The sequence below is a fragment of the Elephas maximus genome, chromosome 4 (genome assembly GCF_024166365.1).
Source record: "Elephas maximus indicus isolate mEleMax1 chromosome 4, mEleMax1 primary haplotype, whole genome shotgun sequence".
Classification (NCBI taxonomy): Eukaryota; Metazoa; Chordata; class Mammalia; order Proboscidea; family Elephantidae; genus Elephas; species Elephas maximus.
Genome location: NC_064822.1, coordinates 101,975,061 through 102,002,088, shown reverse-complemented (window position 1 = coordinate 102,002,088; position 27,028 = coordinate 101,975,061). Strand labels below are relative to the sequence as shown.

At 40.4% G+C, this 27,028-nt stretch overlaps 1 protein-coding gene across 1 annotated transcript in view; it reads right to left on the bottom strand.

Moving 5' to 3' along the window:
* Positions 1 to 1,263: 1,263 nt before the first annotated feature.
* Positions 1,264 to 27,028, bottom strand: part of LOC126076297 (uncharacterized) — a 113,591-nt gene continuing 87,826 nt past the window's right edge. Inside the window, exons 5-6 of the mRNA XM_049884853.1 lie at positions 3,005 to 3,092; positions 1,264 to 2,829 (exon numbers count right to left, since the gene is read on the bottom strand). Of these exons, the coding sequence (XP_049740810.1) occupies positions 2,604 to 2,829; positions 3,005 to 3,092 (314 nt within the window). The 3' untranslated portion in view covers positions 1,264 to 2,603. The remainder of the gene's footprint in view (positions 2,830 to 3,004; positions 3,093 to 27,028) is intronic.

Genomic DNA, 27,028 nt, shown 5'->3' with positions numbered 1-27,028 from the left:
GGTAAAGGACTGTTACAGAGCCAACCATAAGGTCCACTTCAGTTCTCAACCTCATCTCCTCAGCTGATCAGTAGGGAAATCCAGTACTAACCCTCCTGGAATTCCCAGCAGAAATAGAAGTCATCACCATTAGAAAAATTAACCCTTTTGATAAAGGGAGATGATTTTATTTTTTACTTTAGTTTATCTTGATTGGAGTCCTGGTAGTGCAGTGATTAAGAGCTGCAGTTGCTAACCAAAAGGTCGTCATATCCGATCCACAAGCTGCTTGGAAACACTATGGAGCATTTCTACTTTGTCCTATAGGGTCGCTATGAATTGGAATCGGTCTGGTGGCAACAGGTTTTTGTTTTCTTATCTTGATTAGTTACTTGTTTGAAAAAAGACTTTTGTCTTTAATTCTTTAATTTTTAAGTCAAGGATGATCAAAATGAGCAGAGCATTAATTCAAATTCTCTAACTAGAATGGATTGTAAATCACACACCGTTGTGACCGTGGCCAGTTGCCTCTTCAGTCACAAGCTATTGGCATTGACATGTTTCTGAGGTGAATTAAAAGTTTCTCTGCATCCACAGTTTAATTGGTTCAGTTCATGTTAAGAGAAATCACGCTACAATAATGATTTTTATATCTTTATATCTTGCTGTTGCCACATGATTACTCTTTGTAGCTAAATTAATCATATCTTTTGCTAACATAAAATAAAATGAGAACTACATATTGAAATTTTTCATTTAATTCACACATCATGCCTCAGTAGCCCCTGAAGACATTCCCAAGTAACAGCACAATATGTACATAACTGGCTCCAAAGCACAGCCCTGAATCAGCCATCTGGAACAACTTTTTGAAGTGAGAGAGCAAGGCTTTGTGGGTGCATAACTCAAACAGTCACCTTTTGCCCATCAACTTTAAATGGTGATAGCAGAAAATCAAGAAGTTAGTCATAAGACCCTGTAAATAAACAGTGAATAAGTAAATATAGGATGTAAACTTTAGTCTCATAAGTACTTTTAGTGGAGAAAAATTATTGAAACATCTAGCAATACATGATCTATATTCTCGGTGGAGTTGTTAAAAGAATATGTATCAAATTAGTTCTCAGGATGTTTTCCCACTGCACATATACCCTTTAGAAATATATACATGAAAATGTGAAAACTTCCATAAAACTGACAAAAATGAAAAGCAATTCTAGTAAAATTGCCCATCATTTATTCATTATTGGTTGTAAAACACAGTTCTATCTTTGCAATCTCAAGAAATACTATATGGGATAATAAGCTATCGGGAAATGGAATCAATGTTTCACTAAATCAGATATCCCCTGGTGAGACTGATTCTGTATGGTATGCTGAAGTTTCAACAGAAAAAGAAAAAGGAAAGTAATCTTAATAAGATCACATGTGGGCTTAGAAGATGCCAGTAGATGTGGATGAAAATTGAACAAAACAATCCCAGTTAGACAATTTGCAAAACCCTATCCAAATATTTAGTGCCTGACACACATCAGACACTCAGTAAACATATGTAAATGGAGTTTTCGAAATGTGTATTTTGGCCCCAGGTAGGTAAAACATCTGCTATATTGAATAACATAGTGACATTTAGACTGGTTGAGTCACTCCTGTATAAGCATCTTTCTCAAAGACACCACAAAAGGAAGGAAGCTTAGATGGTTTAGTTACAAAGAAACCATATTTTTAAAAAATAATAACTTTTATTGGCTTGAAGTGGAAGTTTACAAATCAAGTCAGTCTGTCACATATAAGCTTATATACACCTTACTACATACTCCCATTTACTCTCCCCCAACGAGTCAGCCCGCTCCCTTCTTCCAGTCTCTCCTTTCATGACCGTTTTGCCAGTTTCTAACCCTCTCTACCCTCCCATCTCCCCTCCAGACTGGAGATGCCAACACAGTCTCAAGTGTCCACCTGATACAAGTAGCTCACTCTTCATCAGCATCTCTCTCCAGTCCATTGTCCAGTCCCTTCCATGTCTGATGGGTTGTCTTTGGGAATGGTTCCTGTCCTGGGCCAACAGAAGGTCTGGCGACCATGACCACCAGGATTCTTCTAGTCTCAGTCAGACCATTAAGTCTGGTCTTTTTATGAGAATTTGGGGTCTGCATCCCACTGTTCTCCTGCTCCCTCAGGAGTTCTTTGTTGTGTTCCCTGTCAGGGCAGTCATCGGTTGTGGCCCAGAAACCATATTTTAATGTCATCCTTTCTCAGCGTTACACAGAAGCATTTAATTTAATTGCATACCTCCAGTACCAAATCGCCACTATAAAAAATATAGCTGAGACCAAAGAAAGAAGCAAGAATGTCCTCTGAACAGCCATCCGAAGCTTCTGGAGTCAGTGTGGGCAGATTTATACCCTTTACCATAGAAGAACCCTTGAACACCAAATAAAAGCTTTATTTAATTTCATTTAGCACAGTACTTAAATGATTTTGTTTATCTGGTTTCTATGGCAATAGGTTAGAAGCATGTTGTTGTGATTCTGGAAGCTATTCCACCGGTATTTCACACAACAGCAGGTGGACAGGTTTCAGCAGAGCTTCCAGACTAAGACTAGGAAGAAAGGCCTGGCTATCTACTTCAAAAAGTAGCCAATGCAAACCCTGTGGATCACAACAGAATGTTGTCCCATATAGTGCTGGAAGATGGGCCTCTGAGACTGGAAGGCATTCAAAAATACAGTAGCCACAACAATGGACTTGAGCATACCAACTATGGTGAAGATGTCTGTCGCAGGACTGGGCAAATTTTTCTTCTGTTGTGTATGTGGTTGCAACGAGTCAGAGCCAACTTCATGGCCACTAAAAACAACAAAAAATATTAATTTCCTGGGATACAATTTTAAAAAGAAATAATGCAGCAAGAAGTACCCTTTGGAACTTTGAGGCTATCCTAGCTCAGTGTTTCTCCCTCTCTAGTTGACTCCTTTGTATAATTGTTTACATCTCTGTCTTCATTTTTAGAGTAGGTACTTACTATGTCTCATTAATATTTACATTCCGGAGGTGGGGCCAAGATGGCAGAATAGTCAGATGCTTCCTGTTGTCCCTCTTACAACAAAGACCTGAAAAAACAAGTGCATCAATTATATATGACAATCTAGGAGCCCTGAACATCAAAGACAAAGTTGAGGAGTTGGACTGAGCGGCAGGGGGTGGGAGAGACAGTTCAGAAGCAGCAAGGATTTGCCAGACCTGACCTGGCCAGCACTCTGCAGGCTGGATCGGCTGGTGAGTGTAGGCTGAGGCAAGCAGTAACAGTCGGGATGCGTTTTCAACAGTGGAAGAAACTGAGCGGCGGAGAGTCTGCACAAGCCTCTGGAACCAGAAAGATGAAGAAGTGGCACTGAATCTGCAAAAGTGCAAGCATCTAACCTACCCTGCAGGATCAAAAAAACTCTTCCCCCTCTGGGAAGTACTTCTCTCTCATTCATCTGCTTGCTCCCTGCTCTGCTTCAGTCCCTCTCTGACTTCAGCAACCGCTGTGCCCCCTGGGCCAGACGTGAGACCTGTTGTGTGTGCCCGAGCCAGTCTCCCAGCTTTGAAAAGGGACCAAATTAACAAACGGGAAAAAATAATCTGCTAGATCCCCGAAACTGGGAACTCAGGGCAGGCCTAGGCACAGGCATAGGGGGTCATAGACTTTGAATGCCTTTGATCCCTGCCTAGACTGGTGTGGGCCCATTTCAACAGCATAGGCCCTCATTAGCATAGTACAAGAGGGTACATACCTGAAGCCTATTTTCAACTGCAACAGGTAAGGGGGAGTGGCAGATTTGTGATATTTGACACTGTCTTACCCATTAAGCAGAGATGTTACCTACCCACATCAGGGGCCTGAGGACTGGTGGCTTCACTCACTCCACCTAGCCACCCAAGACAGGGGTCTGAGAATAAGTACTGCCTCCCAGTCCTTACAGCCAACAGCATTGGGTGCCCAAAGTCCAGCTGCAAAACCCACCCACCTACGCACTCTAGGGAACAGGGTCATGCCTTCTATCCAGGCACCGGGGCAGTCATCAGCCTCCCACCTTGCTCAGCACATAATCCCTACTGTAGACAGATACCTGTGCCTGCTCCAATCACCCCTATGTAGCCCTGTCCATCTAGGACTGTAGGTGAGAACCTCCACCACACACTCTGTGACCAATGACCTGGACACCTGAGCTGAATCCAAACAAGAAAAGTAAATGGACTCCTGGGCTCACATACTTAGTTGCAGCTCTAACCACCTGGTGACAGGATGTGAGCACTTCAAAGATGCCAATAATCAAAGCAGCTCACACAACCAGCATGTTTGGGCATATCAAAACAAAACAAGAAGCTAGGATGCAGCAAGCAAACATAAAATAAATAAATATAATAACTTATCGATGGCTTGGAGACAACAGTCAATGCCAAATCACATAAAGAGGCACACCATAATCACTTCAGCAAGCAACCAAAACAAAAAAACAAAACCTCCCAGAGGAAGAGAAAGTCTTGGAATTGCTGGAGGTAGAATTCAAAAGATTAATATACACAGCTCTTCAAGAGATCAGGAAGGAGATCAGGCAAAACGCAGAATAAGCCAAGTAACACATGTACAAAGCAATAGAGGAAATTAAGAAGGTTTTACAAGAGCATAATGACAAATTTAACAGGCTGCAAGAATCCATAGAGAGACAGCAACTAGAAATCCAAAAGATTAACAATAAAATTTCAGAACTAGACAGCTCAGTGAAAATCACAGGAGCAAAATTGAGGCAATGGAAGTCAGAATTAGTGAGATTGAAGATAAAGCACTTGACACCAACATATTTGAGGAAAAATCAGATAAAAAATAACCTATGAGTGATTGGAGTGCCAGAGCTGGAAGGGATAACAGAAAATACAGAGAGAATTGTTGAAGATTTGTTGGCAGAAAGCTTCCCTGATACCATGAAAGATAAGAAGATATCTATCCAAAAAATTCATTGAACTCTACACAAGGCAGACCCCAAAAGAAAGTCACCAAGACATATTATAATCAAACTTGCCAAAGATAAAGAGATAACTTTAAAAGCAGCTAGGGATAAATGAAAAGTCACCTACAAAGGAGACTCAATAAGACTAAACTCAGACTACTGAGCAGAAACTATGCAGGCAAGAAGGCAATGGGATGACATATATGAAGTCTTGAAGGAAAAAAATTGCCAGTCGAGAATTATATATCCAGCAAAACTGTCTCTCAAATATGATGGCAAAATTAGAGAATTTCCAAATAAACAGGAGTTAAGGGAATTAGTAAAAACCAAACCAAAATTACAAGAAATACTAAAGGGAGTCCTCTAGCTAGAGAATCAATAATATCAGATAACAACCCAAGACTAGAACACAGGACAGAACAACCAGATATGAACCCAGATAGGGAAGTCACAAAAATAAATCAAAGCTAAAACACTGAAAATAGGGAAACAGAGACATCAGTGTGTAAAAGATGACAACAATAAAAAAAAAAGAGGGATTAAATAATGTAGTTATAGAACTTTCATACGGACAGGAAGTCAAAGCAATACCAAGAAATAAAAGATTTGTATAAACTTAGAAAAATACAGGTAAATATTAAGGTAACCACAAAGGAAACTAACAATCCTACACTTCAAATTAAAAAAGAATAAAAACATAAAGACTCAGCAAATACAAAATCAACAACGATGAAAACAGGATACATAAAGAAAAACAACTCAGCACAGAAAATTAAGTGAAACAAAGAAACTGTCAAACACACACACACGCAAATACATCAAAATAACAGCACTAAACTCAGACGTATCAATAATTACACTGAATGTAAATGGACTAAACGCATGAATAAAGAGACAGAAACTGGCAGAATGGATCAAAAAAACACAATCCATCTATATGCTGTCTACAAGAGACACATCTTAGACACAAAGATACAAACAAACTAAAACTCAAAGAATGGGAAAAAAATCAAGCAAACAACAATCAAAAAAGAGCAGGATTGGCAATATTAATCTCTGACACAACAGATTTTAAAGCAAATTCCATCACAAAGGATAAGGAAGGACAGTACATAATGATCAAAGGGTCAATACATCAGAAGGACATAACAATAATACATATTTATGCATCCAACAATAGGGCTCCAAAATACATAAAACAAGCTCTAACAGCATTGAAAAGAGAAAGAGACAGCTCCACAATAATGGTAGGAGACTTCAACACACCACTTTCAGTGAAGGACAGAGCATCCAGAAAGGAGTTCAGTAAAGACATGGAAGATCTAAATGCTGCAATCAACCAAGTTGATCTCACAGACATATGCAGAACAGTCCACCCAACAGCAGCTAAATATACTTTCTTTTCCAATACACATGGAACATATTGGGCTATTAAGCAAGCCTTAACAGAATCCAAAATATCAAAATACTACAAAGCATCTTTTCTGACCATAAAGCCATAAAAGTAGAAATCAATAACAAAAAAAGCAAGGGGAAAAAAATCAAATACCTGGAAACTGAATAGCACCTCACTCAGAAACTACTAGGTTATAGATGAAATAAAAAAGAAATTCATAGACTCAAATGAGAATGAAAAGGCAGTGCTCAAAGGTCAATTTATAGCAATAAATGCACACATCCAAAAGGAAGAAAGGGCCAAAATCAAAATGTTAACCCTGCAACTCAAATAAATAGAAAGAGAGCAGCAAAAAGCCCGTGGGCACCATAAGAAAGGAAATAATAAAAATTACAGTAGAATTAAATGGCATAGAGAATAGAAAAAAACTAAGTCAACAAGATCAAAAGGTGGTTCTTTGAAAAGATCAACAAAATTAATTAATAATTGGCCAAACTGACAAAAGAAAAACAGGAGAGGAAGCAAATAGCCTGAATAAGAAATGAGATGGGTGATGTCACAACAGATCCAACTGAAATGAAAACAATCATAACCAAATACTATGAAAAATTGTACACCAAAAAATTTGAAAATCTAGAGGAAATGGATAAATTTCCAGAAACACACTACCTACCTAAACTAACACAAACAGGGGTAGACAACTAAATAAACCTATAACAAAAGAAGGGTTGAAGAAGTAATTAAAAAACTCCCAACAAAAAAAAAGCCCCGGCCCTGTCAGCTTCACTGGAGAATTCTACTAAACTTTCAGAGAAGAGTTAATACCACTACTACTAAAGGTATTTCAGAGCATTCTATGAAGCCAGCATACCCCTGATACCAAAACCAGGTAAACACACCACAAAAAAAGAAAATTACAGACCAAAATCCCTCATGAACATAGACGCAAAATCCTCAACAAAATTCTAGCCAATAGAATTCAACAACATACTGAAAAAATAATTCACCATGACCAACTGGGATTCATACCAGATATGCAGGGATGGTTCAACATTAGAAAAACAATCAGTGTAATCCACCACATAAATAAAACAAAAGACAAGAACCACATGATCTTATCAATCAATGCAGAATAGGCATTTGACAAAGTCCAACACTCTTTCATGATAAAAACTCTCAGCAAAATTGGAATAGAAGGGAAATTCCTCAACATAATAAAGGTCATTTGTACAAAGCCAACAGCCAACATCACCGTAAGTGGAGAGAGTCTGAAAGCCTTCCCCTTGAGAGTGGGAACCAGACAAGGATGCCCTTTATCACTACTCGTGTTCAATATCGTGCTGGAGGTCCTACCCAGAGCAATAAGGCAAGAAAAAGAAATAAAGGGCATCCAAATTAGTAAGGAAGGAGTAAGACTATTCCTATTTGCAGATGATATGATCTTAAACACAGAAAACCCCAAAGAATCCACAAGAAAACTGCTGAAATTAATAGAAGATTTCAGCAAAGTATCAGGCTACAAGACAAACATACACAAATCAGTTGGATTCCCCTACAACGACAAAGAGAACTTCGAAGATGAAATCACCAAATCAATACCATTTGCAATATCCCCCAAGAAGACAAAATTCTTAGGAATAAATCTAACCAGAAAAGTGAAAGACTTATACAAAAAAAACTACAACACAGTACTGCAAGAAACCAAAAGAGACCTACATAAGTGGAAAAACATACCTTGCTCATGGAATGAAGACTGAACATTGTGAAAATGTCAATTCTACCCAAAGCAATCTACAGATACAATTCAATCCTGATCCAAATTCCAACACCACTTTTTAATGAGATGGGGAAACAAATCACCAACTTCATATGGAAAGGGAAGAGGCCCCAGATAAGTAAAGCATTACTGAAAAAGAAGAACAAAGTGGGAGGCCTCACACTACTTGACTTTAGAACCTATTATACCACTATATACATACATATATATATATATATATACATAGTGGTATAATAGGTTCTAAAGTATGATATATAATATATATATATATATATATATATATATATATATATATATATATATATATATATAAGTCGGAATTAACTCGATGGCACTGGGTTAGGATACCGCCACAGTGTTCAAAACAGTCTAGCACTGGTACAACAACAGATGCATTGACCAGTGGAACAGAACTGAAAATCCAGACATAAACTCATCCACCTATGAGCAGCTGATATTTGACAAAGGCCCAAAGTCCATTAAATGGGGGTAAAAGACAGCCTCTTTAACAAATGGTGCTGGCGTAACTGGATATCCACCTGCAAAAAAAAATGAAACAAGACCCATATCTCACTCCGTGTACAACAACGAACTCAAAATGGATCAAAGACCTAAACATAAAATCTAAAAGGATAAAGACCATGGGAGAAAACCAGAGACAGAGCTAGAAGCTCTAATACATGGCATAAACAGAACACAAAACATAACTAACGATGTGCAAACACCAGAAGTTAAATAACTGGTTGTTCTTGTTGTTGTTAGGTGCCATCCAGTCGGTTCCGACTCACAGCAACCCTGTGCACAACAGAATGAAACATTGCCCAGTCCTGTGCCATCCTTACAATCGTTGTTATGCTTGAGCTCATTGTCGTAGCCACTGTGTCAACCCACCTCGTTGAGGGTCTATCTCTTTTCCACTGACCCTGTACTTTGCCAACCATGATGACCTTCTCCAGGGACTGATCCCCCCTGACAACTTCTCCAAAGTACGTAAGAGGCAGTCTCGCCATCCTTGCTTCTAAGGAGCATTCGGCTTGTACTTCTCCAAAGACAGATTTGTTCATACTGTTGGCAGTCCATGGTATCCAACATCACAATTCAAAGGTGTCAATTCTTCTTCTGTCTTCCTTATTCATTGTCCAGCTTTCACATGCATACGATGTGATTGAAAATACCATGGCTTGGGTCAGGCACACCTTAGTCTTCAAGGTGACATCTTTGCTTTTCAACACTTTAAAGAGGTCCTTTGCAGCAGATTTACCCAATGCAATGTGTCGTTTGATTTCTTGGCTGCTGCTTCTTAGCTGTTGATTGTGGATCCAAGTAAAATGAAATCCTTGACAACTTCAATCTTATCTCTGTTTATCATGATGTTGCTCATTGGTCCAGTTGGGAGGATTTTTGTTTTCTTTATGTTGAGGTGCAATCCATACTGAAGGCTGTGGTCTTTGATCTTCATCAGTAAGCGCTTCAAGTCCTCTTCACTTTCAGCAAGCAAGGTTGTGCCATCTGCATAACGCAGATTGTTAATGAGTCTTCCTTCAATCCTGATGCCCCGTTCTTCTTCATATAGTCCAGCTTCTCGGGTTATGTGCTCAGCATACAGATTGAATAGGTGTGATGAAAAGATACAATCCCAGTGCACACCTTTCCCCTTGTTCAGTTCGAACAACTGCCTCTTGATCTATGTAAAGGTTCCTCATGAGCACCATTAAGTGTTCTGGAATTCCCATTCTTTGCAATGTCATCCATAATTTGTTATGATCCACACAGTCGAATGCCTTTGCATAGTCAATGAAACACAGGTAAACAACCTTCTAGTACCCTCTGCTTTCAGCCAGGATCCATCTGACATCAGCAATGGCATCCATGGTTCCACGTCCTCTTCTGAAACCGGCCTGAATTTCTGGCACTTCCCTGTCGATATACTGCTGCAGCCATTTTTGAATGATCTTTAGCAAATTTTGCTTGCATGTGATATTAATGATATTGTTCTATAATTTCCGCATTTGGTTGGATCACCTTTTTTGGGAATAGGTATAAATATGGATCCCTTCCAGTCAGTTGGCCAGGAAGCTGTCTTCCATATTTTTTGGCATAGATGAGTGAGCACTTCCAGTGCTGCATCCGTTTGTTGAAACATCTCAATTGATATTCTGTCAACTCCTGGAGAGTTGTTTTTCGCCGATGCCTTCAGAGCAGCTTGGACTTCTTCCTTCAGTACCATGGGTTCCTGATCATATGCTACCTCTTGAAATGGTTGAGCATCAACTAATTCTTTTTGGTATAATAACTCTATGTATTCCTTCCATCTTCTTTTGATGCTTCCTGTGTCATTTAATATTTTCCCCATAGAATCCTTCATTATTGAAACTCGAGGCTTGAATTTTTTCTTCAGTTCTTTCAGCTTGAGAAGTGCCAAGCGTGTTCCATATGGTAGATCCACATAGTAGAGTGCCTTAGTATAGTCAATAAAACATAGGTAAACATCTTCCTGGTATTCTCTGCTTTCAGCCAGGTTCCATCTGACACCATGTCCTCTGCTAAAACTGGCATAAATTTCTGGCAGTTCCCTGTTGATATACTGCTGTAGCTGCTTTTGAATGATCTGTCAAAACTACAGTGAGATGCCATCTGACCCTAACAAGGTGAGCATTAATTCAAAAAACAAGATAATGAATGCTGGAGAGGTTATAGAGAGACTGAAACACTTATACACTGCTGGTGGGAATGTAAAATGATACAACCACTTTAGAAATCAATTTGGCACTTCCTTAAAAGGCTAGAAATAGAAGAACCATAGAATCCAGCAATCCCACTCCTTGGAATATATCATAGACAAATAAGAGCTGTCACAGGAATAGATATATGCACACCCATGTTCACTGTAGCATTGTTCACAATAACAAAAATGTTGAAACACCCTAGATGCCCATCAACAGATGAATGGTAAACAAATTATAGTATATACACACAATGGAATACTACCCAAGGATAAAAAACAATGATGAATCCATGAATATCTCAGAACATGGATGAATCTGGAAAGCATTATGCTGAGTGAAATTAGTAAGTCACAAAAGGACAAATATTGTATGAGACCACTATTATAAGAACTCACAAAAAAGTTTAAACACAGAAGAAAACATTCTTTGATGGTTATGAGGGGAGGGAGGGAGAGAGGAATTCGCTAAACTAGATAGTACACAAGAATTATTTTAGATGAAGAAAAAGACAACACACAATACAGGAAAAGTCAGCACAATTGGACTAAACCAAAAATTAAGAAGTTTCCTAAAGACAACCAAACACTTAGAGGGACAGAGTAGCAGGGAAGGGGGTCTGGGGCCCATGGTTTCAGGGGACATCTAGGTCAACTGGCATAACAAAGTTTATTAAAAACATGTTCTGCATCTCAGTTTGGTGAGTGGCATCTGGGGTCTTCAAAGCTTGCGAGCAGCCATCTAGGATGCATCAATTGGTCCCAACCCACCGGGAGCAAAGGAGAATGAAGAACACCAAAGACACAAGGAAAATAGAACCCAAGAGACAGAAAGGGCCACATAAACCAGAGAATGCATCAGCCTGAGACCAGAAGAACTAGATGGTGCCTGGCTGCCACCAATGACTCCCCTGACAGGGAACACAACACAGTCCCTGATGGTGCAGAAGAAAAGCGGGGTTCAGAACTCAAGTTCCAGTTAAACGACCAGACTTAATGGTCTGACTGAGACTGGAGGGACCCCAGAAGACACGGCCCCTGGACTCTCTGTTAGTCCCAAACTAAAGCCATTCCTGAAGCCAACTTTTCAAAGATTGGACTGGACTATAAAACAGAATATAGTACTTGTGAAGAGTGTGCTTCTTGGTTTGAGTAGATACACGAGGCTAAATGGGCAGCTCCCATCCAGAGGTGGGACAGGAGGGTGGAAAGGGAGAGGGGCTGGTTGGGTGGAGACAGGAAGCCTGGGATGAGAAGGGGGAGTGTGCCGTGGGGATTGCAACTGCTGTCCCGTGGCAGTATGTGTATAAATTTTTGTGTGAGAAATTGACTTGAGCCGTAAACTTTCACCTAAAGCACACACACACAAAAATTTACACTTCCCTTTCCTTCAAAATCTTTCCACAGTGTTGGTGTTGTTATTAGCTCTCACGGAGTCAGCCCCCGACTCATGGTGACCTCATGCACAGGGATAGGACCATTGTAATCTGTGGAGTTTTCACAGGCAGATTTTTGGAATTAGATTGCCTGGCCTTTCTTCCTAGTCTGTCTTAGTCTGGATCTCTGCTGAAACCTGTCCTGCATCACAGCAACAACCAAGCCGCCAATGACAAATGGGTGTTTGCTATGTTTGAGGTGCATTGGCCAGGAATCAAATCCAGGTCTCCTGTATGGAAGACAAGAATTCTACCACTGAACCACCACTGCCCCCTTGCACACAGTAGGTGTACAATAAATGCTTGTTAAGCACCATGAATCAGAAACAGAAAATTTGAAGAGTTGAAGTCCTGTTGGAAGCAGTAACAAGTCACATATGGCAGTTGACAGTGTAGGAAGTAACTAAAATCAATGAATGGATACAAGAGAAAACCTAGTCATCTGGGATCATTTCAGTGTAGAGTCAAAGAGTCCTATCCACCTCATTAGCCCCTGAGAACAGCAACATGATGCAGAGGGACCCAGTACTTGATGCTCAGAATGACAACACTGAGTCATCAGAAAGGCTTAATTCACACTGAAAGTTGCAGTGTCAGTGAAAAATGAGATGCCATTTTTCACCCATCAGACTGATAAAGATGTTTTCTTCAGCTAAAACCCAGTGCTGATAAAATGGGTATGCTTATAAACTGTTGGAAGGTATGTGAGCAGTTCAAGAAAAGAAGTTTAAGAAAATAATGAGAAATGGTTACAAAGATTACAAAGGATGTTCATTGCAGCATTAACACACACTATGAAATATTGGAAATAATTATCCAAAGATTGTGAGACAGTTCAATATTTTTACAAGTTAAATTAGCATATAACCATATAATATATATATATATATATATATATATATATATAAAATGGGAAGAGGAGACGTGAAATGATACACACTAACATATTAACAGTAGGTGGTAGGATCACAGATCCTATTTTGTTCTTTAATTCTGTGTTTTACAAATTTTCACCAATGGATATGATTTAATTTTTTTATCTGATATAATTATTTTTCTTTTTTTTTTTATCATTGCCTTCCAATTACATACTGCATTTTTTTTTTACATTAAAAATATTTTATTGTGTTTTTGGAGATAATTCACATAGCAAATTAGGTTTTGATTTAACAATTTTTATACATATTATTCGGAGCCCTGGTGGCACAGTGGTTAAGAGCTCAGCTGCTAATCAAAATGTCGGCAGTTCAAATCCACCAGCCATTCCTTGGAAGCCAATGGGGTAGTACTACCCTGTACTATAGGGTTGCTATGAGTCGGAATTGAGAAGATGGCAATGGGTTTGGCTTTTTATACATATTTTTCAGTGACATTGGTTATACTTTTCACAATGTGTCAGCATTTTCATTATTTCCATTCTGGTTGTTCTGTTTCCATTAACCTAGCTTCTTTGTCCCCCCTTACATTCTCATCTATGGTCTAGGGCAAATGTTGATTATTAGGTCTCATTTAGATGATTGTTTAAAGAAGCACAGCACTCATGGATGATATTTATTTTATGAGTCGGAATTGACTAGACGGCAATGGGTTTGGTTTTTGGTTTTCTGCCTTTTGACTGATAGGTGACCATGGGAGTAGTTTGAGTCCCAAGTTTAAAAGTTATCCTAGGGCAATAGTCTTGGGGGTTACTCTAGTCTCTACCAGTCCAGTAAGTCTGGTCTTTTTTAGGAATTTGAGTTTTGTTCTACTTTTTTTTTCTGTTGTATCTGGAACCATCTATTGTGTCCCTGGTCAGAATGGTTGGTAGTAGTAGCTGGACACCAACTAGTTCCTCTGGTATCAAGGTAGGTGAGGCCGTGGCTCATGTGGTCTATTAGTCCTGTAGACTAGTTTCTTCTTTGAGTCTTTGGTTGGATATGATTTAATTTTATAATCAGAAACAAGAAGGAATTTGCATGTGTGTGTTTATGTGTGCACATGTGCATGTGCACGCATGGGTACTTAGGGCAATTTTTGGTATGTGGAAAATTTTTTTGTGTAGAGAAATCCATTCCTTGACCATATTATATTAAATGCTTAGGGAATGTGTCAGGCATTTGTTTAAAAAGAAAAACCAAACCAAACCTCTTGCCATCGAGTCAATTCCAACTCATAGCATCCCCATAGGACAGAGTAGAACTGTCCTATAAGGTTTCTAAGGCCATAAATCTTTACAGAAGCAGACTGCCATATCTTTCTCCTGTTAATTGGCTTGTGGGTTTTAACTGCCGGCCTTTTGGTTAGCAGCTGAGTGCTTTAACTACTGAGCCACCAGGGTTCCTGCAGACACTTGTAATTGTTAGGTGCTGTCAAGTCAGTTCTGACTCATAGCAACCCTATAGGACAGAGTAGAACTGCCCCAGAGGGTTTCCATGGAGCGGCTGGTGGATTTGAACTGCTGACCTTTTGGTTAGCAGGCAGGCTTTTAACAACTGAGCCACAAGGGCTCCAAGCAGACACTTGTTAGATCCTGAATATTCAAATATTTAAAAATATTGTCCCTGCCCTCATTGATCTTAAACTTTACAACGTTTTCACTATAACATTAATTGAGCAGTCACTGGAGGTAGGCATTTCATTCACTTGGATTATGTGATGCAATGGATTGTTTTTATACGGCCTTTCTCACCACAGTCTTGTAACTCCCACCAAAGATTGGGTGGGACTATGTAAATATGGTCCTTGTGGCCCACCAAGGGGTTTGGACAGCTTGATAATAATGTCAATAAGGTGCATGGCACCCTTGTGGTGGTGGGACCATGCAAATAAGATGTATGGAACCCTAACAAGGAAATTGGTCAGTTTTGCCATCCTGCAAGGCTTAAAAAGAGAGCCAATCCCAGAGCAGAAGGGGACCTGACTACCTCCAAGAAGAAGAGACAACAGTGGAGTGCGTCCTTTGGATTTGGGATCCCTGAGCTGACACCCTCTAGACCTAGGAAACAGAGACAGAGGGCTGTAACACCAAAGAGGGCAAGATGATGAGAAACAGCAGTACAGAAACGGTGGCAGCAGAGGCAGCAGGACCAGGGGACCAGCATGAAATGGGCTGGCAGAGGTCGGGCCAAGGGCTGAGGGTCAGAGAGAGGCCTGCTGGAGCGCATGGCTGAGAAGAGGCTATCCTGATCAAAGAACTGTATCCTGAGTCTTTCCTGATCCTGAATTGTAACCTGTTACTTCCCTAATAAACCCCATAACTGTGAGTATGGTCTGTGAGTTCTGTGTGGCTATTGCAATAAACTATCAAACCCAGCAGAGAAGTAGAGAGTGTCATGGGAAGGGTGGTTGGTGTCAGAATTGGCAAACAGGTTGGAGGGTGGAGGCATCTTTGACCGCTGCCTCATAGCAATCAATTGGCCTTGGGCTGTTGGTGCTGATGATAATTCCCCTCCCTTCTTGTGAAATTAGACAAGGAGGTCAGACACTTCCACTCTGCCATTTTTACATATTATATTATTTAATCCTCATAATAATTTTGTGAAGTAGATATTACTCTTCTCTTACATAGAGGGGAGCTGAGAGTTGGACAGGTCAAGTGACTTGCTCAAGATCACAGCTAGGAAGAAATAAAGGAGAGCTTCGAACCCAGCAGACCAGCTCTGGACACACTTCTCACAGCTGTCCCAAGCAGCTAAGACAGAAGTAAATACTGAGTGTTATTGGAACACTTAAGGAGCCCTGGTGGCACAGTGGTTAAGGGCTCAGCTGCTAACTGAAAGGTCAGTGGTTGGAATCTACCAGCTGCTCTGAGGGAGAAAGATACGGCAGTCTGCTTCTGTAAAGGCTACAGCCTTGGAAACCCTATGGGTCAGTTCTACTCCATCCTATACAGTCACTATGAGTAGGGATTGATTCAATGGCAATGGGTTAGGTTTCTGGTTTTGGTAGAGGAGCACTTAGAACATGGATCTAACACACACTGGGTGGAGCAGAGGATGGACAATGATTCCTGAGGAGGCGATATCTTCACACAGCAGAGCACGAATAGGATTTGTGGTTAGGATAGGTGCTCAGTGGTGTTCAAGGCAGAAGCAGCCATGTGTGCCTGTGCTCAGAGGCCCAAGAAGCAGCGTCACCCTCAGGAAACATACATGATTCAATACAGCTAGAGCAAGGGCACAAGGGGTGTGGTGATTGGGGGAGCTAGGCAGGACCTCAGCATGAAGAGCCAATAGCGTTGTGCAAAATGAACCTCTTTCCATCAGTTTTTCACTGGTAGGCAAGAAAAAGGGTTAAGCAGGCTTTAAAAATACCATCCCTGTTTGACTGATTACTGCCATGGTAACCTAGCAGCAGCTGACACTTGTCAGGGCCCCTTCTTTGTATACAGTAATAAACCAAACCAAACCCATTGCTATCAAGTCCATTTTGACTCATAGTGGCCCTATAGGACAGAGCACAACTGCCCCATAGGGTTTCCAAGGCTGTAATCTTTACAGAAGCAGACTGCCACATTGTTCTCCCAAAGAGTGGCTGGTGGGTTCAAACCGTAGACCTTTCGGTTACAGCTGAGCGCTTAATCACTGTGCCTCCAGGGCCCTCTCTAGATACAATAATAAATAGTGATTAAGAAATTAAAAAAGTGTATTTTAAATAATGTACTAGAAATATTTTATACATTTGCTTTAAGAATTCCAAACCCTTAACATTTCAGGCATTGAAAGGGCCAAACTCCAGATCAAAGCGGAGAGTTCTGGAAGGGCTCTCTCCCTCCTGAGAAGGAACACTTGACAGAAGATAAACAATGACACTGCACTTTGAAGCTTCACAAACTGTCAGCCCCATTATGCCTGTAATGATTTCTGTGGAGGTGAGTAACCACCCTCCCAGCCTCCCTCTCACTTACTTTTAATTCTAGTTCAAAGAGGAGCTGAGTCTCAAATTGTTGCTGTGTGATGGTCGGATCTTGTTTCTAAAACAATCCACAAATATTTAGATTTGGTATTGCTCTTAAAGCCGCTCTCAACTCAGGCAGCTTCTTCAGTGAGAACAATTCCTTAGAGCAAACGAAAGCGCCTCAGCTTTGAAGGGAGACAGGACTGGGTTCAAATCTCAGTTCCCACTCTTTCCAGCAGCTTGACCTTCTTTATATGTTTCATTAATCCCAGGAGCTATTACCTTAATCCCAGGAGCTCAGTTTCCTGTTTTGCAAAACGGAACGCATATTCCCTTCCTTGTAGTATACTGGGAGGGATTGGGAAGAAAGAATGTAAAAGCGATAGGCACATATCATGTGAACAACTGGTAAAGCCAAAAACCAAACCCAGTGCCGTCGAGTCAGTTCCGACTCACAGCGACCCTAGAGGACAGAGTAGAACTGCCCCATAGAGTTTCCAAGGAGGGCCTGGCAGATTAGAACTGCCGACCGTTTGGTTAGCAGCCGTAGCACTTAACCACTACACCACCAGGGTTTTTGAACAACTGGTAGCTATTATTATTTACTCAGGATCACAAACTCAAATGGTAATTGAAACAAGAAAACATTGTATTATGGCCTAGGCAAAAAGTTTGCAACCTCTGATTTACATACCATATTTCATCAATCCTAAGACACATGTTTTCCATATTTCAACATCTCTGAAATTGGAATGGGTTTTAAAATGTATGCTGTGTCATAGTTGATTGACCGTGACTTTTCCTTCTTAGTAGATCATACAATAATGGGGCGTTTTAAAATTGAGAACATCCTAGATTAGACAAGATAAGGTAGCCCCTTTTACCATATGGAACATTTTACTTTGGTTACCAGCCAGTGGTTAAAAGGAGTCAAATTCTATTTCTACCCAATAAATCTCTGACAGAAAAGTCCCCATCTCGTCTTCCTGAGCTATTGCAACCTGGCAACACATCTGTTCCTGAGAGAAACCACGTCAGACTCATCCGTCTACTCCTCATATGTGATCCACACCGCCTGGCGCCACCTTCCCAATCTCCTCTACCTCCCTTCTCCCCACTACATGTGCTCCTGCTAAAACCAAAAAATTCTTACTTTGAAAGTTTCAAAGCTGTTTCTAAAATGGAATCAGACAAGAATGCAATGAATGTCATTTTCCAGGCTTGTAGAAACATGCTGATCACGGCAGCAAGGCTTACTGTTCTGGGAGGAAGTTGGAAGATGGTTGTACACACACACACACACACACACACACACACACACACCCCTCCCGTACTATGTAGCCGGAATTCTAAGGGAATGTGGGTGGTTGGGACCCTAAAGCTGCTGGTGTCTCCTGCTTGGGAACAGAAGGCACACACACACACATTTATTCTTACAGTTGGCAGAATCAGATTGTAAAGTGGGTTAGTAGGCATTTGCCTGGGGGACCAACCTATAAGGGCAATAAAATATTATTAGTATAAATAACAAATATGATACAAATTAACTCCGATTTTTCTAAGTGGCTCCCCATAGCTGCTGAAACACAAGTTGGTTCTGCTTCCCCTGAAAAAGACACTGACCTCCAGGAGAAATAGTTAAAAAAATACTTCTGGCAAAGGGCTAAACCTATTTCGGATGAGTATTTTTGTGGTGCTCATAAGCAAATCACATAGTGCCATTATGGAATGGACCAAAAACAAACAAAAGAACCCATTGACATCGAGTGGATTCTGACTCATAGCGACCCCATGGGACCGAGTAGAACTGCCCCAAAACATTTGCAAGGCTGAAATCTTTACGGAAGCAGACTGCCACATCTTTCTGCCATGGAGCAGCTGGTTGGTTTGAACCACCGACCTTTTGGTTAGCAGTTGAGCTCTTAACCACTGGGCCACCAGGACTTCGTTTATGGGCTACACCACCAATTCTAAAACACCAGTTTGAAATTAGCACATATGGTCAGTAAGTTAAATGATTGTCAAGAATTGCAAAGGACCTGAGATTTTACCCTCCTTGCAAGCTAACAAGTTAGCCTACCACTGTTTCAATCTCTTGAGTCAGATAGTCTGGAACAAAGGGCAATCAGTGCTTTGCTTGCAAGGTGTGCAGAAATGTGACAGACTCATGTTGTTGTTGTTAGCTGCTGTTGAGTCGATTCCATATGACAGAGTAGAACTGCCTCATAGCGTTTCCTAGGCTGTAATCTTTACAGAAGCAGATTGCCAGGTCTTTCTCCCTCCGAGTGGCTGATGGGTTCCAACTGCCAACTGTTTCATTAGCAGCTGAGCCTTGACCATTGTACCACCAGGGCTCTTTGAGAGACTAAAAGAGAGCCATTTTGTCTCTCTAAAATGACATAATATGTTAAATGCATGCTATATATTGGAATATAATAGTTCCCACCCCACTAAACGAATACATATTGAAAGAATATCCATGTGAAGAGGCACATATTATTAGACTGTCTAGAAATTCACATGGTCCAGTTCTAACCTGGAGCAGTGCAAATTTAATCTGCTCATGGGCATGAACTTGAATGAAAAGACCAATTCATGGCAAAGGGCACGACAAAGGAAACAAAAAACTGTGCTTTTTCCTCTTTATTCAGAGACACACATATTATACATTTCTAAATTCAGAAGGAAGAATAAAATTGATGCTTAAAAGTAGTTGGGGAAATCCTTCCCTAAAGGCAATCCAAAGGTTCAAAGTTCAGGAATGGAGAGCTTATTTTTTTTCACCTTTCTGCATAAATGGCTTTTCTTTCTTTTGGATAAATCCAGCAGCACATAGCTCCTTGTCTTCTTACCTGAAGGTCTTGAATTGGAAGATAAAGAAAGCTACCCAATTTGAGACGAATGGAACTTGAATCATTTTAGATTTATACATTGAGCTGATTGGAACAGTTTGCATAATTTTAGTGCACAGCTTATCAATAACTTGCATTTCCAAATTCTAAGCATTTTCTCCGTTTCCAAGAACTAATACATTTGATTACAGTCTTCTACGTAATAATCATTTTCTTAATAACTTTCATTAAATGGCAGCCTAATGCTGTTTTAGAGGAACATTGATATAACAGATATAGAACATTGGTGTAATATTATTATATTATAATAGTATATGATTTAATGATATATATTATATTAAAAACACCAATTAATATATATTAACATATAATATGCAACATATATTTACCCCACGTGTCTGTCACTTTGTCGTACTGTGGGGGCTTGTGCGTTGCTGTGATGCTGGAAGCTATGCCACCGGTATTCAGATACCAGCAGGGTCGCCCATGGAGGACAGGTTTCAGCTGAGCTTCCAGACTAAGACAGACTAGGCACTCTACTTCTGAAAAGCATTAGCCAGTGAAAACCTTATGAATAGCAGCGAAACATTGTCTGATAACAGTGCTGAGAGATGAGCCCCCCAGGGTGGAAGGCACTCAAAAGATGACTGGGGAAGAGCTGCCTCCTCAAAGTAGAGTCGACCTTAATGACGTGGATGGAGTAAAGCTTTTGGGACTTTCATTTGCTGATGTAGCACGATTCAAAATGAGAAGAAACAGCTGCAAACATCCATTAATAATCGGAACCTGGAATGTACGAAGTATGAATCTAGGAAAATTGGAAATCGTCAAAAATGAAATGGAACGCACAAACATTGATATCCTAGGCATTAGTGAGCTGAAATGGACTGGTATTGGCCATTTTGATTGGGCCAATCATATAGTCTACTACACTGGGAATGACAACTCGAAGAGGAATGGTGTTGCATTCATCGTCAAAAAGAACATTTCAAGATCTATCCTGAAGTACAATGCTGTCAGTGATAGGATAATATCCATACACCTACAAGGAAGACCAGTTAATACGACTATTATTCAAATTTATGCACCAACCACTAGGGCCAAAGATGAAGAAATAGAAGATTTTTATCAGATGCTGCAGTCTGATATTGATCCAACATGCAATCAAGATGCAGTGATAATTACTGGTGATTGGAATGGGAAAGTTGGAAACAAAGAAGAAAGATCAGTAGTTGGAAAATATGGCCTTGGTGATAGAAACAATGCCAGAGATCGAATGATAAAATTTTGTAAGACCAACGACTTCTTCATTGCAAATACCTTCTTTCATCAACATAAATGGCAACTATACACATGGACCTCGCCAGCTGGAACACACAGAAATCAAATTGACTACACCTGTGGAAAGAGACAATGGAAAAGCTCAATATCATCAGTCAGAACAAGGCCAGGGGCCGACTGTGGAACAGACCACATCAACTGCTCATATGCAAATTCAAGCTGAAACTGAAGAAAATCAGAGCAAGTCCACAAGAGCCAAAATATGACCTTGAGTATATCCCACCTGAATTTAGAGACCATCTGAAGAGTAGATTTGACACACCGAACACTAGTGACCGAAGACTAGACGAGTTGTGAAATGACATCAAGGACATCATCCATGAAGAAAGCAAGAGGTCACTGAAAAGACAGAAAAGAAAGAAAAGATCAAGACCGATGTCAGAGGAGACTCTGAAACTCGCTCTTGAGCGTCGAGCAGCTAAAGTAAAGGAAGAATTTATGAAGTAAAAGAACTGAACAGAAGATTTCAAAGGGCCTCTCAAGAAGACAAAGTAAAGTATTATAATGACATGTACAAAGAGCTGGAGATGGAAAACCAAAAGAGAAGAACACGCTCGGCATTTCTCAAGCTGAAAGAACTGGAGAAAAAATTTAAGCCTTGAGTTGCAATAGTGAAGGATTCCATGGGGAAAATATTAAATGATGCAAGAAGCACCAAAGAAGATGGAAGGAATACACAGAGTTATTATACCAAAGAGAATTAGTCGATATTCAACCATTTCAAGAGGTAGCATATGATCAGGAGCCGATGGTACTGAAGGAAGAAGTCCAAGCTGCTCTGAAGGCATTGGCAAAAAACAAGGCTCCAGGAATTGATGGACTATCAATTGAGATGTTTCAACAAACAGAGGCAGCGCTGGAGGTGCTCCCTCGTCTATACCAAGAAATATGGAAGACAGCTTCCTGGCCAACCTACTGGAAGAGATCCATATTTATGCCTATCCCAAGAAAGGTGATCCAACGGAATGAGGAAATTATAGAACAATATCACTGATATCACACGCAAGCAAAATTTTGCTGAAGATCATTCAAAAACGGCTGCAGCAGCATATCGACAGGGAAGTGCCAGAAATTCAGGCCGGCTTCAGAAGAGGACATGGAACCGGGGATATCATTGCTGATGTCAGATGGATCCTGGCTGAAAGCAGAGAATACCAGGAGGATGTTTACCTGTGTTTTATTGACTATGCAAAGGCATTCGACTGTGTGGATCATAATAAACTATGGATAACATTGCGAAGAATGGGAATTCCAGAACACTTAATGGTGCTCATGAGGAACCTTTACATAGATCAAGAGGCAGTTGTTCAGACAGAACAAGGGGATACCGATTGGTTTAAAGTCGGGAAAGGTGTGCATCAGGGTTGCATTCTTTCACCATACCTATTCAATCTGTATGCTGAACAAATAATACGAGAAGCTAGAGTATATGTAGAAGAACGGGGCATCAGGATTGGAGGAAGACTCATTAACAACCTGTGTTATGCAGATAACACAACCTTGTTTGCTGAAAGTGAAGAGGACTTGAAGCACTTACTAATGAAGATCAAAGACCACAGCCTTCAGTATGGATTACACCTCCACGTAAAGAAAACAAAAATACTCACAACTGGACCAGTGAACAACATCATAATAAACGGAGAAAAGATTGAAGTTGTCAAGGATTTCATTTTACTTGGATCCACAATCAACAGCCATGGAAGCAGCAGTCAAGAAATCAAAAGACGCATTGCATTGGGTAAATCTGCTACCAAGGACCTCTTCAAAGTGTTGAAGATGTCGCCTTGAAGACTAAGGTGTGCCTGACCCAAGCCATGGTATTTTCAATCACATCGTATGCATGTGAAAGCTGGACAATGAATAAGGAAGACCAAAGAAGAATTGACGCCTTTGAATTGTGGTGTCGGCGAAGAATGTTGAATATACCATGGACTGCCAAAAGAATGAAGAAATCTGTCTTGGGAGAAGTACAACCAGAACGCTCCTTAGAAGTAAACATGGCAAGACTGCGTCTTACATACTTTGGACATGTTGTCAGGAGGGATCAGTCCCTGGAGAAGGACATCATGCTTGGCAGAGTATGGGGTCAGCGGAAAAGAGGAAGACCCTCAACGAGGTGGATTGGCACAGTGGCTGCAACAATGAGCTCAAGCATAACAATGATTGTAAGGATGGCGCAGGACCGGGCAGTGTTTCGTTCTGTTGTGCATAGCGTCGCTATGAGTCGTAACCCACTTGACGGCACCTAACAACATATGATTGATAATATTATTATATATTATAGTAATATTAACTAATCTGCAGATCTTAGTTAAATTTCTCCAATTTTCCCATGAGTGTCCTCTTTTTGCTCCAAAATTCACCCAGTATCCCAAGCTGCATGTAGTTTTTACGTATTCTTAGTCTCCTCCAAACCGGAACAATTTCTAAGTCTTTATTTTTTTGTAATCTTGATACTTTTGAAGAGTTCTAAAATTGGGGTTCATTTGATGTTTTTCCATGATTATACAGAGGTCACACATTTTTGTCAAGAAAGCTGCAGAAGTGATGTTGTGCCCTTCTCATTTCATCATATCAGGAGATACATAATATCAATATGTCCTATACTTGGTGATGTTGATTTTGGTTAAGGTGGTGTCCGCCAGGTTTCTCCACTGTAAAGTTACAATTTCTTCCTTTTGAATCTTGGCAATACGTTGAGACTACGTAAATATCCTGCTTCTCATCATAGATTTTCCCCACTATTTTATCATCCACAATGTAGCTAGCTTGTAACAATCATTACTGTGGGTTTGCCAAAGAGTGGTTTTCTATTTTTATCATTTCTTCTACATTTATTAATTGGGATTCTACCATAATTTTTTTTTTATATAACTATGAACTCCTCCTTTCCTTATTTATAACTTCTTTCTCCATTATTAAGATACCTGGCTCTCACTGTCGACAATATATTTACTTATTTCCACAATCCTATAATGCACATGGAAACCCTGGTGGCATAGTGGTTAAGAGCTGTGGCTGCCAGCCAGAAGGCTGGCAGTTCAAATCCACCAGGCGCTCCTTGGAAACTCTGTGGGGCAGTTCTACTCAGTCCTATATGGTTGCTATGAGTTGGAGTTGTCTCGACAGCAATGTTTTGTTTTTGTTTTAATATAACGCACATAAAGTAGTTGCAGAATTGCTAACCCATACCTCTGTGGAAAACAAATTCACTAATTGGAGTTCAATACTTCTGTATAGTTATTTTTATTTTTAAGCCTTACAATATGTAATAAAAATACTGTTTTTCAAAGTTACTTAGGCTAGTTTTTCATCTCTACCCCTTTATATTCTTTTTAAAATTAAGCCAGATTGTATCTATACAAAACTCTCCAAAACTTTCCATCTTACTCAGAGTAAAACCAAAAGTCCTTTCCATGGCCTCTAAGACCATGATTGGGTCTCCTTTTCCTCTCTGACCTCACCTCCTTACCACCTAACACACCGCTCATGCTCCCACCTCAGGGCCTTTGCACTTGCTCTTCCCTCTGATTGGAATGCTCTCTCCCCGATATCTGTATGGGTGAGTCCCTCACTTCCTTCAGGTTTCTGTTTAAGAGGCGCCTTATATAATAATTTACTTGTCTGTCTTTGCTGCAAGAATGTGTATCCTATGAAAGCTTTGTTCTGTTCACTGCCAACCTGTCTGACCTAGAACAGGGCCTGGAACTTAATATATATTTTTTGTTGAATATTTGTTGCATTCACCTGATTTATGTTGTTGTTGTTGTTAGGTGCCGTCGAGTGGGTTCCGACTCATAGTGACCCTATGCACAACAGAACGAAACACTGCCCGGTCCTGCGCCATCCTTACAATCATTGTTATGCTTGAGCTCATTGTTGCAGCCACTGTGCCAATCCACCTCGTTGAGGGTCTTCCTCTTTTCTGCTGACCCCATACTCTGCCAAGCATGATGTCCTTCTCCAGGGACTGATCCCTCCTGACAACATGTCCAAAGTATGTAAGACGCAGTCTTGCCATGTTTACTTCTAAGGAGCGTTCTGGTTGTACTTCTCCCAAGACAGATTTCTTCATTCTTTTGGCAGTCCACGGTATATTCAACATTCTTCGCCAACACCACAATTCAAAGGCGTCAACTCTTCTTTGGTCTTCCTTACTCATTGTCCAGCTTTCACATGCATACGATGTGATTGAAAATACCATGGCTTGGGTCAGGCACACCTTAGTCTTCAAGGCGACATCTTCAACACTTTGAAGAGGTCCTTGGTAGCAGATTTACCCAATGCAATGCGTCTTTTGATTTCTTGACTGCTGCTTCCATGGCTGTTGATTGTGGATCCAAGTAAAATGAAATCCTTGACAACTTCAATCTTTTCTCCGTTATTATGATGTTGTTCACTGGTCCGTTTATTATGATGTTGTTCACTGGTCCAGTTGTGAGTATTTTTGTTTTCTTTACGTGGAGGTGTAATCCATACTGAAGGCTGTGGTCTTTGATCTTCATTAGTAAGTGCTTCAAGTCCTCTTCACTTTCAGCAAACAAGGTTGTGTTATCTGCATAACACAGGTTGTTAATGAGTCTTCCTCCAATCCTGATGCCCCGTTCTTCTTCATATACTCCAGCTTCTTGTATTATTTGCTCATAATACAGATTGAATAGGTATGGTGAAAGAATGCAACCCTGATGCACACCTTTCCCGACTTTAAACCAATCGGTATCCCCTTGTTCTGTCTGAACAACTGCCTCTTGATCTATGTAAAGGTTCCTCACGAGCACAATTAAGTGTTCTGGAATTCCCATTCTTCACAATGTCATCCATAATTTGTTATGATCCACACAGTCGAATGCCTTTGCATAGTCAATAAAACACAGGTAAACATCCTCCTGGTATTCTCTGCTTTCAGCCAGGATCCATCTGACATCAGCAATGATATCCCCGGTTCCATGTCCTCTTCTGAAGCCGGCCTGAATTTCTGGCACTTCCCTGTCGATATGCTGCTGCAGCCGTTTTTGAATGATCTTCAGCAAAATTTTGCTTGCGTGTGATATCAGTGATATTGTTCTATAATTTCCTCATTCCGTTGGATCACCTTTCTTGGGATAGGCATAAATATGGATCTGTTCCAGTCAGTTGGCCAGGAAGCTGTCTTCCATATTTCTTGACATAGATGAGGGAGCACCTCCAGCACTGTATCTGTTTGTTGAAACAACCCAGTTGATATTCCATCAATTGCTGGAGCCTTGTTTTTTGCCAATGCCTTCAGAGCAGCTTGGACTTCTTTCAGTACCATTGGTTACTGGTCATATGCTACCTCTTGAAATGGTTGAACATTGACTAATTCTTTTTGGTATAATGACTCTGTGTATTCCTTCCATCTTCTTTTGATGCTTCCTCCATCGTTTAATATTTGTGCATAGAATCCTTCACTATTGCAACTCGAGGCTTGAATTTTTTTCTCCTGTTCTCTCAGCTTGAGAAACGCCGAGCGTGTTCTTCCCTTTTGGTTTTCCATCTCCAGCTCTTTGCACGTGTCATTACAATACTTTACTTTGTCTTCTCGAGATGCCCTTTGAAATCTTCTGTTTAGTTCTTTTACTTCATCAAGTCTTCCTTTTGCTTTAGCTGCTCGACGCTCAAGAGCAAGTTTCAGAGT